Here is a 19,779-nt window from a genome sequence, read left to right as displayed (position 1 = left end):
TGTGTAGCGTGTCATGGTGGTGTAGCATGTTGTGGTGGTGTAGCATGTTGTTGTGTAGCGTGTCATGGTGGTGTAGCATGTTGTGGTGGTGTAGCATGTTGTTGTGTAGCGTGTCATGGTGGTGTAGCATGTTGTTGTGTAGCATGTCATGGTGGTGTAGCATGTTGTGGTGTAGCATGTTGTGGTGGTGTAGCATGTTGTGGTGGAGTAGCATGTTGTTGTGTAGCATGTTGTGTAGCGGGTTGTTGTGTAGCATGTCATGGTGGTGTAGCGGGTTGTTGGTGTAGCATGTTGTTCTGTAGCATGTCATGGTGGTGTAGCATGTTGTTGTGTAGCATGTCATGGTGGATAGCATGTTGTTGTGTAGTAGCATGTTGTGTAGCATGTTGTTGTGTAGCGTGTCATGGTGGTGTAAAATATTGTGTAGCGTGTCATGGTGGTGTAGCATGTTGTTGTGTAGCATGTCATGGTGGATAGCATGTTTTGGTTGTGTAGTGTAGCGTGTAATGGTGGTGTAGCATGTCATGGTGGTGTAGCATGTTGTGTAGTGTGTCATGGTGGTGTAGCATGTTGTTGTGTAGCATGTCACGGTGGTGTAGCATGTTGTTGTGTAGCATGTCACGGTGGTGTAGCATGTTGTTGTGTAGCGTGTCGTGGTGGTGTAGCATGTCACGGTGGTGTAGCATGTTGTGTAGCATGTTGTGTAGCGTGTTATTGATCGGACGGCAGGAAACAGCATCGGTAGCAAACAGCTGATTTATTGTTGGTTCTCGTAGAATCGTTTTTCCAACAGTTCGTTACAAACTCATGCAAAACTTCACTGCAGCAGAAACAACAAGGAAAAGTTCGTCAAACAACTCGTCGTCAAGCTCATGCTCGGACACCGTGGTTACCGTGACAACAGCCAGTGGTTCAGTCTCGGCCTGTATGACACGGGACTCACGTGGTGGCTGCCATGGAAACCAGCTGCCACTGAGTCATCCTGAAAAGTTTCTGGACAGATTCAAATATGGTTTGAAGGGGACCCCCAATCTGACCTCTGACCTCAGCAGCACAGATATGTCATCAGTGACATCACAGCCTGAAGTTCGATTCCCACGTTAAAATCCACCATGATGTTTTGTTTTTATAAAAGCAGCTGAACTGTGATCAGCTCCTGTTCAGATGATGACAACAGGAAGTGATGTCACATCAGGTGGGACTCGGTCAGGTGACAATGTTATTGACGCCGATATTTTGTTTTATTAAGAAATTTGCTGCAGACGTCCATGTTGTTTCCTCACATTTTAACTTTGTTTTGTTTGTGTGAAGGTCAGAGGTCACGGGGTTCGTTAAGACTCGACCTCACAGTCAGTGCAGCACACACACTCTCTCTCACATTAACAGTTCATGCTGTAATAAATAAAACATCCATAGCATCTATAAATTTCCACTTTAGAATATATATTTATATATTTATATGTTAATATACGTGATTGTGTTTGAATAGATTTGTTATAATCATGTTCAGTTTCTGACTCAACATCAAGAGTTCAAAAATGTTCCGCAGCTTGTTTTCCTTCTGGTCGGAGTCTGATTTGTCCAGACGACCCTCGAACGCACCGCCCCTCACTGCGTATCAGCAGAGACTTCAGGGTTGTTTTGCCTCCAAGGAGCAACAGAAGATCCCCCCCCCCTTTCAGCAGGACACTGTATCCCAGCATGCTCTTCGTGCGGCGCTTAGCTCGCAGCTGTTAAATAAAACTCAACAAATATAACGTGAAATGTGCTGATTGGATGAAACGTTCGTCTACAGGTCGTCTCCCGACGGTCTGAACGCCAGAAGCTGAAATGAAGGACCTGAACTTTGTCTTCCTGCAAGACTCGGCTCAGGGTAAAAAAAAACTAACGTTCATCTTAGGCCTGTAAGACAAAAAGGAGGGCGAGACGTTTTCAAATGGAGCTCTTTCTAAACTGCAGAGAGACATTCAACCAGGAGAGAAGACAGAGACAGACAGATGGGGTAAGGCGTCCCTCCGTCACTCTGTCCTTCTCTTATCAGTCGGTCTCTGTCTCTTTGTTCATCAGAGTAAATCTGACGAAGGACGACAGGATTTCTCTCTCTCCTCTCGTCAGGATGAAGAAAGATGAAGAGATGAAATGTTTAAGTGGTCAGTCCTCTTCTCTCCAGCTCCCTCGTCTGCTTCAGCTCTTTAATCCTGCAACAAGAAACACACCCGTCAGTCTGTGTGTGTGTGTGTGTGTGTGTTACCTCTGTGTGTGTGTGTGTGACCTGTGTGTGTGTGTGTGTGTGTTACCTGTGTGTGTGTGTGTGTGTGTTACCTGTGTGTGTGTGTGTGTTACCTGTGTGTGTGTGTGTGTTACCTGTGTGTGTGTGTGTTACCTGTGTGTGTGTGTGTGTGTGTGTGTGTGTTACCTGTGTGTGTGTGTGTTACCTGTGAGTTACCTGTGTGTGAGACCTGTGTGTGTGTGTGTGTGTGTGTGTGTGTGTGTGTGTGTGTGTGTGTTACCTGTGTCTGCAGCGTCTCAGGAACCTCATGATCTTTCTTGCTGCCTGGTCTTGTTTCTTTGTCAAGAACGAGCCCCTGATTCACACATGATCAATATTAGCTGTCAATCAACCACAGATCAATTGTTTCACCCTCAGCGGCGTCTGATTCGTTAGTGGATCGTGTTCTATAACGATGAATGAATCTTAATAAACAACTATTGGTGGAACACATGAACCTGATGTCATCACACAGGTTCATCCTCTGCAGCTTAATCAATAATGATCAGAATGTGATCAGCTGATCAGACGTATTGATCGTGAAGTGGGCGGAGCTCTTACTTGATCTTGGGGTTGTGGCCGGCGGCTCCTCGCGGCGCCTGTTTCAGCCTCTCGTACTCCTTGTAGCTGCGGTAGTACTGCTGGATGAGGACCGCCGCCCGCCGGCTCTGCTGGAAACGCTTCTGCTCGTAGTACGACCTGAACTTGGACTGGATCAAGATGGCCGCCTGCGTCATCTTCTTGTAGAGAGCGTACTGAGGACACAGAGTTTGAAATAACCCGAGAGGAAGGAGCGAAAAATAAGAGAAGCCGTGATGACCGAATCGACCATTGATCAACGACATCAGATCACAATGTGGCCAAAGGTATGTGGACAGTCGGCTGCAGTGAAATCATGTCGTGTCTGAGTCTTGGTTTTTTAAACCAGAAGTAACCATATTAGAATCTTGAGGACACGCCCACCTGCACCCATTGTACAGCACTATCTGTCAATCACACTGTGGTTTCCCCCCCCATACATCTGGTGCTTTATGGTCTATTTGACTCTAAATTATTATAATTCACTAAATCAGCTGCATTGAATAAGACTTGTTTGAAAATGTTTACTGACGTTATAAAGTGAGAAGTAGAGTCACTTTCTCATAGACTTCTATAGAAACTACCAGTGGAGTCGCCCCCTGCTGGTCAGTACACAGAAAACAGGTGGTCAGGCACTTCAGCTTTATGTCCATTTGTGTGTGGAATGAATTTGATTCCCTTTTCTTAAAGTCAATCAGAATCAAAACCTTTCTGACAGACGACTGAATCAAGCTGTCCACATACGTTTGGCCACATGGTGCAGGTTTCATACAAAGATCTGTCTCTCTCACACACACACACACACACACACACACACACACACACACACACACACACACACACACACACACACACACACACACACACACACACACACACACACACACACACACACACACACACACACTTTTACCTTCAGTGCTATCCATGTTAGCTAGCCAGAGAGAGAGAGAAAGGTATGGTAAAGAGACACAGCAGGTTAGTTGAGTGTTAGTGAAGCCTGAGGGGACACACACACACACACACACACACACACACACACACACACACACACACACACACACACACACACACACACACACACACACACACACACACACACACACACACACACACACACACACACACACACACCTGTTTGTACTTCCTGTAGCATCTCTGGATGACGGCTGCAGCCATGTCCTGCTGTTCTTTTAACCTCCGACCCTGAACACAGGAGCAGGAAGGAAACATGAACCAGCTGTGTTCGGCCTCCAGATGGCAGTGTCACATCACTCAGACCATCCAGAGCTTCATATTTAAAGCTTCAAACCGACGCTGTGGGACTATGTTTATGAACATGTTATTTTACAGACATTAACGGTCCAGATGAAAGGATCTTTTAGCAGAAATCCAATATAAAATAATCATAGTGATGTTTTCACTAGTGTGTTTCATCTAAATTGTACAAATTGTTGTTTTCTTTGCCCTAGACTGCACCGTTTATATTTAAATACTCTATATTAACATACTTTATATTTAAATACAGGAACAGGTCCTCTCTACGGAGGCAGCCATGTTTTTTACAGGAGCTCAGACTGGACAAACTAAACTTTTTCTGATAACTGAAACTACCACAGGTTCTCCTTCATGTTTTGAGGGGTGTTCAGCTGCAACATGACACTTCACCACTAGATGGCACTGAATCCTACAGACTGCACCTTTAAGGAAAGGACTGAGCAGCTCAGTGAATATGACGTGTAGCAGTGTGTATTGTTGACGTGTGTGGACCTTGTATCTCCTGAAGGCGTTCTGGATGATCCTGGCGGCCTCGTACAGCTCCCTCTGCTCCCCGTCCGTCAGCGTCAGCAGGGCAAAGTCTCTCTCCATCTTCCCATTGGCTGAGGCGTTCAGGAACTCCGCCCATGCTGCAGAGGAGGGGGGGCGGAGCCTCTGGAGGGCCAGTGCACTTAGAGGTGAGGGGGGGCACACCCGCCTGCACACACACACACACACACACATTTAAATGGATGAAGCACTTTTTTCATTGGACAACAGTCCTGATGTAGAACATCCTTTAGGGCGGGGCTTACCTGGGAGGGGAGTGTGTGTGTGTGTCAACTGTGTCCAGGTAAGTAGCCAACCAGGTGTCCTGTATGGCGGGGTTGTCCCGTCTCTCTCTGAGCGGTGACTCCGCCCCTCTGGGGAAGTCCTCTAGCTTGATTCGCTCAGGCGTCGCCTCAATGATTTGTTCTGCCAGTGTTGCCATGTCAACCTGTTGTGTCGGGAGGGTAACCATAGCAAAAGACATCAGTGTATGACATCAGATCTTTTCAACCACAAAGCACAACTCAATACAACAATAAACCTCAAAGTCAGTACAGCACCACGAAATATGGGTTGAGACAAGGACTAACCTCTGGGACTAACCTCTGGGACTAAACTGAAGACTAACCTCTGGGACTAACCTCTGGGACTTACCTGAAGACTAACCTCTGGGACTAAACTGAAGACTAACCTCTAGGACTAACCTCTGGGACTAACCTCTGGGACTAACCTCTGTGACTAAACTGAAGACTAACCTCTGGGACTAACCTCTGGGACTAACCTCTGGGACTAACCTCTGTGACTAAACTGAAGACTAACCTCTGGGACTAAACTGAAGACTAACCTCTAGGACTAACCTCTAGGACTAACCTCTGGGACTAACCTATGGGACTTACCTGAAGACTAACCTCTGGGACTAACCTCTGGGACTAACCTCTGGGACTAACCTCTGGGACTAAACTGAAGACTAACCTCTGGGACTAACCTATGGGACTTACCTGAAGACTAACCTCTGGGACTAACCTCTGGGACTAACCTCTGGGACTAAACTGAAGACTAACCTCTAGGACTAAACTGAAGACTAACCTCTGGGACTAACCTCTGGGACTTACCTGAAGACTAACCTCTGGGACTAACCTCTGGGACTAACCTGAAGACTAACCTCTGGGACTAACCTCTGGGACTAACCTTGCGTGTTTGTTAAGTGTACTTGTTACGCGTGCTCGTTACGTGTAGTTGTGAGGGGGTTACCTGCAGCACCTCCTCCTCCAGGTACTCTTCCTCCTCGCCTTCGTTCTCGGCATTCTCGCTGTAGCTCAACAGGTGCTCCTCCAGCCTCGCCGCAGTGTGCACTCGCCGCCCGCCTGCCGTGTGGGCGTGTGCATGTGTGTAAATGTGCGTGTGGCCGGGGGAGGCGCTCTCATAGTCCATAAGGTAAAGAGAAGAGTCTCTGGAACCTCCGGGGTTCAGACCTGTGGCATCAATCGGCTCAGACATGGTTTCATGGAATCCAGCGTTGGGCTCTTCCCCCCACATGGACACAGGAGGAAGTGAGGACAGCAGGGGGGAGGGGGCAGAGGGAGGGGAGACAGGCAGCGAGGAGGAGGGGGAGAAAGAAGAAGAAGGGGAGGATGGGGAGGTGTCCATGGGGGCGGGGCCACTCGAGTAGGCAGAGCTCGGGGAGGTGGAGGAGGGGTCACTGGGAGAGGGGAGGCTGCTGGACGAGCTCAGACCTAAGAGGAGAGAGAGGGAAGACTGTCACAGCCAATCAGAGCACCAGAATCCTGTAACATGACGTGTGTGTGTTACCTGTGTCTGGGCTCGTGGACAGAGGAGACAGTGGCTGTGGCGTGGCCGGTGTGTCTGCTTCAGACATGTGTGTGTCCCTGGGCGTGTTGTGAGAGAGTGTGCGCTGTGTGTGCAGCTCCTCCAGCGCCGTGGCGAGTCGGGTATGTCCTCGGGAGCGAGCGACAGCAAGTGGCAGACGTCCCAGCGAATCAGGGATCCCCAGAGCCAGACTGTTCCAGCTGTAGAGGAGCTCCGCTGCCCTCTGGTGGCCCAGAGCACACGCCCACATCTGGAACGCACAAACACGTTTAACAAGAGAAGAGAGCAGGTGTTGAACCTGAACCACAGACGCTGACATTCACTTGTTATAGCAACAGATGTGTTACGGTTGTGTGTTCGTTTTACCAGCGGGCTGCAGGAGAAGTGGTCGACGTTGAGAGGATCAACTTCCTGTTCCAAGTCTAAACTGTCACTGTTCACGCTCCTACGACGAAACACAACAGCTGCAGTCAACCACAGAGTGTGTGTGTGTGTGTGTGTGTGTGTGTGTGTGTGTGTGTGTGTGTGTGTGTGTGTGTGTGTGTGTGTACCTCCAGCGGATCAGAGTGTGGATCAGGTGTGTGTATCCCTGTGCAGCAGCCAGGTGGAGCAGTGTCATCCCACGGTGACGGACTGAGTGATGAAGCCTCTCTCCTTCTCCTTCTCCTCCTCCTCCTCCTCCTCCTCCTCCTCCCCATCGTCCCCATCGTCCGACCCTCATCATTCGTTCACAAACTCCCACAATCCTCCTCTCAAACCACTGAGAGGACTGAGACACAGACAGTGATGTCACAGTGATGTCACAGTGATGTCACAGTGATGTCTCTGGACTAACTTAGGTGAACTAGCACACGTGTATCCATGACGATCTGGTCTAACATGTGATAAATCAGCTGATCCAGATTAGTTGTATTTAAAAGAAGATAAATATATGACAAGTTTTTTATATTTTTAATCAATTCATTAATATATTAAGCGAGTAATAAAAAATAATCGTTAGATTAATCGATTAAAAAAATAATTGATCGGTGCAGCCCTAATGGACACGCCTCCTGTTATTGACAGACACAGCTGCTACACAGACACACAAAACATAAAGCACCAACACAACATAGCGCGCAACACAGTGACAACCGAATACAACAACAACACAATGAAACAACACGTGGTCTTCACACTGGTTCTCCGTAATGTTGTCGTCATTACAGGAGAACCAGTGTTCACTCCGTGTGTGGCTTCACTCTTCATGCCTCGTCTCAGCGACCTCACCTGTTCCTGCTCCTCAGGTAGGGTTGGTGGAGGGGGCGTTGCCAGCTGGTTGCTGTGCTGTTGTTGTTGTTGTTGTTGCTGCTGCTGCTGGTTGTTATCACGGGCGGCCATCTCTGCCATCCTACGCTCCATCTGCTCCAGACGCTCCAGGATGGACATCCTGAACTGATTATCTGTAGAGAAAATAAACAGAGTGAGACCTCCTGACAATTAGTCCATACGTGTCCCATAATACACCTGGTGCCTGTCTTTTTTTTGTAACAGGAACTAATGACATCGCTGTGACACTATGATGATGCATTTTAAAGTGTTTGACCTGTTGATCTCTGATTGGCTCAGATCAGTAACTGAAAGATTGTTCCAGAATTAAATGCTGCTCTACTGCCCCCTACAGGCCGTTACAACTCAAACGTAATTTTTCATTTTCCCCTTATTTTCAGAAGAAGTTGGACGACTATCGTTAAATTAAATGTGCGAAAATGGTAAAATTAGCTGTAGTTTTTTTTACGCAGATTGTAAAACTTAAAGATTCTCAATGAAACACCTTTCAGGTGGATTGTGGATGAAATGAGATGACGACAACATCCACAGGAAGTGATGTCACAACCGGTCATATCAACATGTGACGTGACGACAGTAAAAACGAGGTGTGGGGGTGTGGAGGAGGGATTGTTTCTGACCGTCCAATGAGAGCCAGTCGAGCTGCGAGCTGGGCAGGGAGCTGGCGTTCCTCGCTCGGTACTCGAACAGAACAGACGAAGAAACGGAACCTCCAGACTCCAGAACCTGCAGACAAACCAAACCAGCCTCGTGGGCTGAGAGGGGACAGACAACATCCATCAGAGACACACAACGGCCATCAGAGACACACAATGTCCATCAGAGACACGCCCATCAGAGACATACGTCCATCAGAGACACGCCCATCAGAGACACACAATGTCCATCAGAGACACGCCCATCAGAGACATACGTCCATCAGAGACACGCCCATCAGAGACACAACGCCCATTAGAGACACACAATGTCCATCAGAGACACGCCCATCAGAGACACGCCCATCAGAGACACAATGCCCATCAGAGACACACAACGCCCATCAGAGACACGGCCATCAGAGACACACAACGCCCATCAGAGACACACAATGTCCATCAGAGACACGGCCATCAGAGACACACAACGCCCATCAGAGACACACAACGTTCATCAGAGACACACAACGCCCATCAGAGACACACAATGTCCATCAGAGACACGGCCATCAGAGACACACAACGCCCATCAGAGACACGCCCATCAGAGACACACAACGTTCATCAGAGACACACAATGTCCATCAGAGACACACAACATTCATCAGAGACACAACGTCCATCAGAGACACAACCTCCATCAGAGACTTTAATCAGAGACACACAACAGAGACAACATAAAATGGATTCTCTGGCTCTGTTAAACAAAAATTGCTCTTGAATACATTTTAACCCTTTGACACCAGGTAAATGTTTCCAGCTCAGTAAACTGGATGGTAATGATTTAGATGAGCTTTTAGCTTTGTATTAGGTTAGTATTACAGCGTTTCACCTAGGATTTTGTGTGTCTGTCTGTGTATGTGTGTGAGTGTTTATGTGTGAGTGCGTGTGTGTTTTTTTCAATGTGTTTAAATACGTGTCTCATAAATTCTAGAGCGAATCAAACAAACACTTCAGCAGCTGCGCTAATCGTTGTAGAGTGTTGGCTCGTTCACGACAACACAACGTTCATCAGAGACAAGATATTCATCAGGAACCCAGTGTGTGTGTGTGTGTACGTTTGTGTGTACGTGTGTGTGTACCGGGGCAGTAGCAGCGCAGTACTCCAGGCTGGATCAGTGATGCAGGGACGGTGCTCTGATCGAAAACACACGAGTATCGACCCAACAGTTCGCTCCACGGACCCGTTATCAACACCTTCACACCCCCCTGCAAACACACACACAAACACACACACACACACACACACACACACACTTTCACTGCTTTGTTGATCAGACAAAACGTCACTTTTATGATCAATAATATTTAAACATGATCTATTGATTGTTTTCATTGGTTAATCTGATGAATATTTAGCTGATCAATCATTTCATCATTGATCTGTTATTTACCGGCTGTCAGTGATTATTGGTGATTGATTACCTCGGGGTAGGACCACTCTGGGGAGAAGTCGGTGATCGAGGCCAGGCGGGTGGAGGAGGGGGAGGGTAGCGGGTGAGGGAAGGGGAGGAAGGACGAGGAGGGAGAGGGCTGGGGGGGCACCATGTATCGTACCCCTGCCGCAAACACAGCTGGGTTTGGTGTGACGGCGGTGGGGGGGTGAGCTGTGACGGGATTGGCCTCCTCTGTGATGAGGTCAGAGATCAGGTCAGGAAACTGGCTGTCGAAGGAGATGTCAAGCTCCTCCCCTGCCTGTTCGCAGGGCCCCGCCTCCTCCTCCAGGGGAGTGTCCATGCAGGCGTCCTCCGAGTTGTAGCCCCGCCTGCTCTCCTCCTTCACCTGAATCTGAGAAGTTGCCAGGTGAGCTGGAACCATGGCGACAGCAGCCGGAGAAGACACCGCCTTAGTTTTAGCAAACAATGACGACTGCTGCAGCACCAGGGGCTGATGGGATATCTGCGCCGGGGGCGGGGCTTCAGCTGCAGACTGGTGACTGTAGGGCTGTCTCAGAACCAATGAATGCTGTCCATTAGCTTGTCTTTGCGCCTGATTGGCTGGCTGGGTACGAGGGGCTGCCGAGTCTTGACAAACCAGGAGCAGTGACGCAGCGCTACTTCCTGTCTGTTGCTGTAGCAACGAACCGGAGGAGGCGTGGCTCGGCTGAAGGACACAGAAAGTGAAATAAAAACAAAACTAATCTTTAATAACCTCATTGATTTCAAACTAAATATCTGCTGATCAATTTTTGTTGACCGATCGACTGACTCACCTGCAGCAGCGCCAGTTTGGTGGGAGGAGCTCTGCTTTCATCATCGTCGTCATCGTCCCTACTGTCCTTCACCCCCTCTTCATCGCCCCCCACCTCCTCCTCCCCCCTCCCTCCCTCAGACTGCCCCAGAGCATCAAGCTCCAGGCAGAGGGGGAGGAGGGGCGGGGCCACAGAGGAGGTGGGAGACAGGGAGAGGGAGGGGGGGAGGGAGGACGAAGGTGGAGAGGAAGATGAAGAGGAGAAGGAGGGGAGGGGGAGTGCAGAGTCTCGCTTGTCCGCATCAGAGGAGGAGAAGGAGAGAGAGGAGAGCGAGGAGGGAGGGGAGACGGAGGAGGGAGGGGTTGAGGTGGGGGAGAGGGAGAGCGCGAGTGAGGGAGGGGAGAGAGGGGAGGAGGAGGCGCAGAGGACAGGGGAGGGAGTGGAGGAGGGGTGAGGAGGGCCACCATATGTCTGACCCTGTTTGGGGGAGTTTAGGAAGGAGTCGGGGTCAAAGGCGGGGGGAAGGGATGGGGGAAGTGGAGGTGGTGAAGGGGAGGAGGGGGGAGAAGGAGGAGTGGCGGCGGCAGGAGGGGGAGGGGAGCGGAGTGAGGTAGAGGAGGACGAGGGGGTGAGGAGCATGCTTCCGATAACAGGAGACGGGAGGAGGGTGAGGGAGAGGGTGGCGACACCTGGCGCCTGTACGGTGGGAGGGGGGAGGGAGGAGGGAGCTGGTAAGCAGGAGGAAGGAGGGGAGGGGCAGGTGGGCGTGCCTTCAGAAGGGGGGAGGGTGGGGGAGAGCAGCAACTGCCCCGAACGGGTGAGTGACAGACTCCTCCTCTGTCCCGCCTCGTCCCCTCTGACCCCGTCCCCTCCATGCCCCCCTCTTCCTCCAGCGATGGCTGTTGCCATGACAATGACAGCATTCTGGGGCAGCGCCACCGTCGTCAGGTTGCTGCTCCGGTCGCCGTAGAAGCTGTTGCTGTGGTTGCTCATGGTGATGGTGGCTCTGTGGGGCTGAGGGGGCGACGAGGCCGAGCTGCGAATCAGAAAGAAGACATACGTGTTTATATGAACGTGAGACACTACGTTAATTCATCACTGTTGCTATGGTTACGCAGTTTTCCCGCCTCTATCAAAATAACCCTAACCCTCTCTTCCTGATTGGTTCTCATCAGTCACACACAAAGCGTCACTTCCTGTCAGTAACAGTTCCACCTCGTCTTCCCTGCTCTGACTCTTCACTGCTCCTCCTTCAGAGGAGTTTCTGTTACTAAGCAACCAACTGCAGAGGAGAGGATCTACTTCCTGTTTACACCACATGACCAGTGTATGTGAAAGGTCATGTGACCTGTGTGTTCAGGTGGGTCAGTTTGGACGGAGGGGGGTTAGTTTTACTCTGATGGTTACAAACAGAAACAGGAAGTGGTAGTTGGTATGCAGACTTACGTGGAGGCGGGGCAGGGAGAAGAGGCTGGGCTGCTCTGAGCCTGGAGGTGAGGCAGCTTGGCTTCTCCTCCCCCTCCTCCCCCGGCTGCCTCCCCCCCCTCACAGCAGAGGGGGGAGGGGGAGGGTCTGCAGGAGGAGGGGGGCAATTTGGGGGAGATGATGCGGTGCTTGGTGCTGTTACAGCGGTGAGGAATGTTCACACCTGGAGACACTGCACACACATACAGCTGCAGGTTAGTCGGAGTCCATGGTGATGTCACGGTGATGTCATGGCAGTGTGTGCGTTACCTTGGGCCGTGTTACACAGACAGGTGTGTGTGCGAGGCTGGGGTTTGGTTCTCTGTCGGTCCAGGATGTGTTGAACCAACTCCTCGATGCTGAAATCACCTGAGCCCAGAGAACACTTCATACTGTGAACTGAGACAAACAACCGCCAGTCAACACACACACGACAATCACACACACTGCAATCACAGGTGTTAAGCGTGTGCTCTTACACATGGGCTTCAGCTGGTTCAGCAGATCATCTCGGCTCCACCTCACGCTGTCGTGGCGGTCGGCCACTGCACACAGCAGCGGACTGCATTTCCCAGAATCCTCCAGGGAAGGCACATTCAGGTAGTGCACCAGCACAATGTCTGGGTTCTGACACACACACACACACACACAGTTATAAGGACATTAGCTCAAATGCAGTGTGTGTTATATCTGTGTATCACTGTGTGTACCTGCAGCAGCCAGTAGCATCGTCTGTGGAATGTCGGTACGATGGAGGAATGGACGTAGCAGCCATACAGGCACTGAGACAACAGACAGCTGTTAGCATCAGTTAGCATCATTGACACTAATAATATATCTGAGCAGCTCATTACTTCTCAAACTTCCATAACTGTATTATTAAAGCTACGACTCCCCCTTCAGGTAAACCCCTTGAACTGCACTGTTTTGTGAACGTTAGAACAGGAGCATGTTTTAGTTTAATGAAGTTTCCTCTCGTTTTCTTGAACTGGAGCTTTGTGCTTGATGAGAAGTCGACAGGCGATCAGAATAAAAACAAACCGTCAAAGTCACCAGTCTTACACATTTCTGATCAATATATTGGCTCTGAATCTGATCAATGAGCCACATGTTTTAATATCTTCACTGCAGCTGTTCCTTTCATTTTAATATTCAGATTCATTCTTAGATGAAACCAATACGTTTCTGACTAAAACTAAAATGAATTGGATTATAATTCAATCAATCAATAATAATTTCAGTGCTGTCAGTCATCAATAGTGATATGAGTGTCCTGCAGGAGGCGCAGTGGGCTGCACACCTCCATGCCCTGGACCTTGAGCTTCATGTGGTCCTCTCTTGTCGTCTTCCCATCCTTCCTTTTCTTCCAGCAGTATCCATCCTTCCTGTACTTCACCTTCTTCCTGTTGTACAGGATGATGCTGCCGTTCTTCGGCCTGAAACAAAGACCAGAGAAGCTGTTATTACTTCCTGTAAACAACCAAAACAACAACACTGATTGGACTAAGTGGACGGGAAGCAGATCACGAGATGCATGTTGGGCCACATGCTAATACCAGGTGTGAACGGGGCCAGTGACGCTCTGGTTCATACCTGGTTTTCAGGCTGCAGGAGAGCCACTCGTCATGTCTGTCAAATGTAATCAGGTAAGAAGCGATCTCCTGCAGAGACAAAGAGACAAAGCTAACAAAGTAAAGATCCTTACAGTACAGTTTGGCCACACATTCATACAGTGCATCTATGTTCAGCACGTTCTCGACACACAGCCAGCACAGCCGCCAATATATGGCATCAGTATCTTGCCCAAGGACACCTTGGCATGCCGAAGGAGACGGGGATGTGTGTGTGTGTGTGTGTGTACAACTTTTGTCCATATAATACATGAGAAGTGAATAAATGACCAACATGGTTCCTCTTGTCGTTTTATTTTGGCACTTCCTGTTCATGTTCTAAGAACGCTCACCTCGTTAGTGTTCCAGCGCAGACGTTCGTTAGGCAGCGTGGACGAGCGAGGGAGACACTCGAGCAGCTTGTTGGGAAGAAACACTTTCCTCTGTACTTTATTCTCTGCACACACAAACAAAACATCATCATATTTCATATCCATCATCTGTCACATTAAAGCTGATTCCAGACATGAGCTGTGGGTCAAATCCAGAGAATCTTCTCCAGAGTTTGTGTTTCACAGCTGAACAACTCAGCAGCAGGTTTTCTGCACAGACTCGTTCACAGCATCAGATCCTCCTCATGGTTCAGGTGAGAGGGGGGGGCAGCCGGGTGCAGCAGACAGAGACAGGAAGTGACGTGTCAGCACTTTTTCACCAGAGAGATTTGTTTTAGTTTCTTCATGTTTGTCTTCTACGTGTACAGCTCATGTATTCAACATGATCAGTGAATTCCACAGTGAAATGAACTGAAAACACTCAGAAAGCAGCAGGTATCTGTGACATCATCCACACCATGTAGTTACCATGGCAACAGAAATGGGGCTCTCTGAAGGCCGGTGTGAACGTCAGACACTCAGAGGGTGAGACTGACCTGTCTCCGTGGAAACCATGTCCTTGTTGCTCATGGTGACGAGTCCATGCGGGATGATTCTCACACAACGCACGGCCGCCAGCTCTCCCCTGCTGCACACACACGCACGCACACACACACACACACACACAGATCAGAAGGAAACAACAACACACTCCTCCACTAGATCCCTGTTGATTAGCAGCAGCTGAATCTGCACCTACTTTAAATGTGTGTGGAAACTTTTACATGAAAACAGACACACTGAACTATTAGTTTGGTCTGTTTTAAACATGACGTCAAATCAATCAATCAATAAATCAGTCTTATTTGTATAGCACTTTTCATACATGAAGAAATGTAGCTCAAAGTGCTTCACACAATCCCCCCCACCACCCCTTGTCCCTAAAAAACACAACATAAGAATATTAATAATTATGTCTGTTTCCACCTTCCACACATCTTTCTCCCCAGAGGCCCATCTCAGACCTCGGACTCGCCTGACTGTAGCGTCCGCCTCCCGAAGCCTGTCCACCGGCTGCTGGAGCTCAGCCCCTCCCGCCCCGCTAATGCTAACGCGAGGACGCGTCTCGTTGTGACAGCCCGGCGCCTGGAGCCTTTCACCCGACATTAGGGTTCAGCAGCCGGGCTCGTGTGAGACTCCACCGAACCACCGAGACACATTTACTCAGTGAAACACGGATGTTTGCTGGTGTAGCTACTCAGCTAGCCGGTAGCCGTTAGCCGCCGAGGCTAGCTCCGACTAAACAGCTGCTGGAGCTCCGGGTTAAAACGTGCCAACCCGGGTCGGTCTGACGGGCCTGATCCCCGGACAAACACCCAACAATAACCCGGGTTAATCAGCATCAGCCCGGAGCGGACAGGAGATTTATACCAGAGTTAAAGCTCCTTTACCTTCCGCCTTCAGCACAGCCGCCATCTTCTCTGGCTCTGACGTCACTGTGTGGTGGGGGGTATCGACACACACACACACACACACACACACACACACACACACACACACACACACTACAGAATCAAATCTTTCTCAGATTAAACAACAGTTATATTTATATATATTGGAGTAGTTTGCATTTCACCTGCTGACAGGTAGAGACTGGACAGGCTGAGGAGGGCCAGGTCCGGTGGAGGTGGTGGGACAGAGGACAGAGGACAGCCAGCCCCCCCCTGCAGGACACCATCACAGCACAAGAGCGATCCCCCCCAGTGTCTGAAGGTGGCGCTGGTCTTCCTGCAGCAGTCAGACTGGACCAGCAGCTCTGCTCCCAGTAAAACTCCCTGCACCCCCACTGGGGACTGAACTTTAACACTTCTCAACTTATTCACTGTTCTACATTCATTTGTAAACAAGTCTGTGCAATATAAACAGTTATATCCATTCACTGTACATATGCTGACATAATATATTTCTTTACACTGTATAGACCGGTTTAATTACATTTATATTCTTTTCTATATATTTGTTCTATATTTCTATTTCTTTATATTCCTTCACCCAAGTACTGGATACTGCTTATGTGTTGTCTTTCTGCTGCTGTAACATTGCAAATTTCCCCATTGACGAACCAACAAAGGACTTCTTAATCTTAAAATGTATATTTACATTACAAACAAGGTGAACGACAGATCTGTGCAGGTTTCAATTTAAACCTTTTGAGCTCAGCTACAGATAAAACACAAGGCTGGATGTTTCTACACGATTTAATGTTTGAATAAAGTTACAGATTGAACCTTTAGAATCTACATAAAAACCTGAATGTTTTCATTGATTTAAAATCATTGATAAAAACTTCCTGTGAAGACAAACGAGGAGACGAGAGACGTTTAGAGAAAATATCTGAGGTTTATTTCGTATAAAAGTGGAGCAGGTCGTCCAGCAGGGGGCACTGGGCTGTGGCGCCAGGTGGAAGAAGCTGCTTCTATCAGCTGTTAATTATTTACATCAAAAAGACTCAAGTTTTTTTCCTTCCTGACAAACAGTAAAGTTGTTCTAATCGAACGTCTGATTTCAAAAGGAGCAAACAGCTGATTCTTCGTTCTGTAGTTCATCACGTCGCTGCAGAGCTCAGCTGCTTTTCTTTTTAAACCTGTGAATGTGATTCGTGTTCTGACTTCCTGTTCAGATGTTAAAAACACAGATGTCACTTAAATCAGATAAATCCCTGAACTCATAGTGAGTAGCTGAACAGCTAAACGTAGTTTCAGTCCAACTCGTCACTTTATTGAGTTTTGATGAAACGTTACGCGCACACAGCATTAACACCAGTTAACCCTAATCCGAGCCTTACGCCCGATACTGAGGCTTTTAATATGAAATCTTTACAGAAGTGAAATTAAAGTCGTCTCACTGATCCTGTGTCGTCTGATTGGTCAGAATAAAAGTTCTGGATCCTGTTCCCATGGTTACCTGGAGCTCAGGTATCTATGTCTGATTTAAAAACATTGTCCACAGCTCGGATCCATCTTGTCAAACACAAAACACTTCCTGCTGGTTTTTCACATTAAAAGCCTCCAAGTAGAGAGCAGTGCTGAGATCATGTGACTTTTGCAGGACGGACAGATCAGAGCTGTGCACGTGACAGAGTGTGTGAGGATGTCACATGACCTGACATCAGGTCACGTAGCTGTTAAGAATCAGCGGCTTGTTCCTTTAAATCAGAGAAACTCAGCTCAGTCTCCGTCAGCTGGACGACTGCATCAGACTTAAGACTCCAGCAACCAATCAACCAATTAATAAACAATATCTGATCAGCTTTTTACACAGAGAAGTACAAAATAAAGAGAGAGAGATGGGTTGACTGTGGGAAGAAAAAAAGATCAGATTTAAAAACTCCACAGGAACGTGTGTGTGTGTGTGTGTGTGTGTGTGTGTGTGTGTGTGTCGTCATGACGGTGACGTGTCCCCCTCCTCTTCCATGTGACGGCTCAGCTCCGGGGTCAAGGGTCATCACATGCCCTGCCTGATGCTCTGGATGATCTGAAAAATGGCTGCGAATAAATTAAGAATAAAAGTCAATTTAATTCAAAGTTTTAAAACAAAGAGAATCCGTTCAATAAATCAGCTGATTTTTGATCTTAAAGAAAGAAACTGTCAGTGATTCCTTCGACGTCGATGACAAAGTGAGTTTTGACCCTTTGATAAATAAAAAGACAAATATAAAGAATTTTAATTAAGAAAATAAACATGATTATTTAATAGAAACATAAATGTTCATCTTTTCTGTTTTGTTTATTCTGTGAAAAAAAAATATTTTTCTTCAGGATGAAAATATAAATGTAAAACTGACAAAGCAGAAGTTTGATTCCTTCGTATTCTACGTGTGAACGTTTGAATTTATCGTCTGATTCATCAGAAGCTGAAGGTGAAACTCACCGGATCCACAAACCACGAAGACGAAGAGAGCGAGAAGCCACGGACCCACCGGAGACTTATCATCGTTTACCGGCCGCTGGAAACACAACAACACAAACAAACAGCTCAACAGCTGAAATCGTCCGACAACAGATCCGCCGATTTTATTCTTCCATCTGCTGCTAATGCTCCGTTATAAAAAGGAGCTGAGGTAAAGTTTGATTTGTAATGTGTCCACCTTGAAATAAAAAACACATCTTTAGAACACAGTCCTGGGAGGAGGAGCTAAAACACACATGACACACCAATTAGCTGATGTTTTCCTGACGACCAAGACCATGGTCATGGGTCATGTGAAGCAGCGTGTCTGAGGACATGTGGGGACGGGACAGGACAGGACGTGTCCGATTGGTCGATGATGTGGTGGTTTAGACGTTAAGTTTCAGCATAGATTTGAAAACGAGCGCAGCTTCACAGATACAAGTCTCGACTTAGAGAACTGTCGACTCTACAAAAACATTGGTCCTAAGAGGTCCAACACGGTTTGAAACACTAGGTGGCGTGATGAGCAGTGTTTTTGTAAATGTGACACACACACATTCTCAAACTCAAAACACACACACACACACACACACACACACACACACACACACACACACACACACACACACACACACACACACACACACACACACACACACACACACACCTGACAGCTCCCTGCTAGCCAAGCTAATGCTAATGACCAAAGTTTATAGAGAAATCTGCTGATTTAACTTCGCACAGTTTTAACAACAGTAACTGCACGTGAGTGAGTTTGATCAACCTGTCTGAAGTTAAATTAATTCAGTGAAAATATGAATATAAATAAAATATTACACCCTGTGTTGTGCGTGATGTGCTGGTCTCCGCCCACCGAAGTGTTTACAACATACACTGATCACACATGTTCGAAGTTTCACTCAACAACACACGACCTGTTCATTGACTTCAGGCCGAACTGAAGATCGAGATAGAAACAAACAGGAAGTCATGTTAAATAATATGTCTGGAGTCTGTGGCTTCAGAGGAACATGAGGTTAAAGTAATGTTTAACACACACGTCACAGTCTGAACTCGTCACATCCGTTTATATCCAATAATCATATGAAACGATCTTTTAATAACTGGGCAAAAAGAGCTAACTGCTGTAGTTGCTAATGCTAAAGTTAGCACTGAACCTCAATTACAGAAAGATCACATACATTTATATTATTTCATATCATATTATATTATATCATATCATATCAAATCATATTATATCATATCATATATCATATTATATCATATCATATTATATCAAATCATATTATATCATATTATATTATAAATCATATTATATTATATTATATCAAATCATATTATAAATCATATAATATAATATTATATCATATCATATTATATATCATATATTATATAATATCATATTATATCATATCATATCATATTATATCATATCATATTATATTATATTATATCATATCATATTATATCATATCATATCATATTATATCATATTATATCATATTATATCATATCATATCATATTATATTATATCATATCATATTATATCATATTATATCGTATCATATCGTATTATATTATATCATATCATATCATATCATATATTATATCATATTATATTAACTCGTATTATATTATATTATAAATCATATAATATTATATTAT

At 47.0% G+C, this 19,779-nt stretch overlaps 2 protein-coding genes and 2 long non-coding RNA genes across 10 annotated transcripts in view; 2 read left to right on the top strand and 2 right to left on the bottom strand.

The window, feature by feature from the left end:
• The first annotated feature begins 636 nt into the window (after positions 1–636).
• Positions 637–839, top strand: LOC117779246. Its single transcript, XR_004616964.1, has 2 exons — positions 637–762; positions 794–839. It is a non-coding gene; the product is annotated as an uncharacterized LOC117779246 (long non-coding RNA).
• An 817-nt stretch (positions 840–1,656) lies between these two features.
• On the bottom strand, positions 1,657–15,702 carry camta2 (calmodulin binding transcription activator 2). Of its 7 annotated transcripts, none has more exons than XM_034615228.1 (25): positions 15,593–15,702; positions 14,699–14,787; positions 14,124–14,227; positions 13,754–13,821; positions 13,461–13,596; positions 12,871–12,942; positions 12,640–12,787; positions 12,431–12,559; positions 12,143–12,353; positions 10,718–11,732; positions 9,931–10,608; positions 9,588–9,714; positions 8,431–8,565; positions 7,751–7,923; positions 7,033–7,250; positions 6,848–6,926; positions 6,464–6,731; positions 5,906–6,387; positions 4,921–5,102; positions 4,619–4,823; positions 3,983–4,054; positions 3,762–3,782; positions 2,831–3,024; positions 2,511–2,585; positions 1,657–2,198 (listed from the first exon to the last, which is right to left on the bottom strand). In XM_034615228.1, the coding sequence occupies exons 2-25, from the start codon at positions 14,730–14,732 to the stop codon at positions 2,144–2,146; spliced, it is 4,881 nt and encodes a 1,626-aa protein (XP_034471119.1). In that variant the 5' UTR covers positions 14,733–14,787; positions 15,593–15,702; the 3' UTR covers positions 1,657–2,143. The 7 variants fall into 7 exon arrangements, with proteins under 7 accessions (XP_034471119.1, XP_034471118.1, XP_034471116.1 ...); XM_034615227.1 differs by having other exon boundaries at positions 14,699–14,790; positions 15,593–15,688; XM_034615225.1 differs by lacking the exon at positions 15,593–15,702 and adding an exon at positions 15,178–15,547 and having other exon boundaries at positions 12,431–12,529.
• An 815-nt stretch (positions 15,703–16,517) lies between these two features.
• zgc:85858 (uncharacterized protein LOC405879 homolog) overlaps positions 16,518–19,779 on the bottom strand; it is a 4,006-nt gene continuing 744 nt past the window's right edge. Inside the window, exons 2-3 of the mRNA XM_034615284.1 lie at positions 18,072–18,147; positions 16,518–17,686 (exon numbers count right to left, since the gene is read on the bottom strand). Of these exons, the coding sequence (XP_034471175.1) occupies positions 17,646–17,686; positions 18,072–18,147 (117 nt within the window). The 3' untranslated portion in view covers positions 16,518–17,645. The remainder of the gene's footprint in view (positions 17,687–18,071; positions 18,148–19,779) is intronic.
• On the top strand, positions 17,232–18,409 carry LOC117779247. Its single transcript, XR_004616965.1, has 3 exons — positions 17,232–17,377; positions 17,414–17,709; positions 18,055–18,409. It is a non-coding gene; the product is annotated as an uncharacterized LOC117779247 (long non-coding RNA).

Source organism: Hippoglossus hippoglossus, chromosome 18, assembly GCF_009819705.1.
Source record: "Hippoglossus hippoglossus isolate fHipHip1 chromosome 18, fHipHip1.pri, whole genome shotgun sequence".
Taxonomy (NCBI): domain Eukaryota; kingdom Metazoa; phylum Chordata; class Actinopteri; order Pleuronectiformes; family Pleuronectidae; genus Hippoglossus; species Hippoglossus hippoglossus.
The sequence above is the reverse complement of the archived record's forward strand: the minus strand, read 5'-3'. Positions and strand labels throughout refer to the sequence as shown.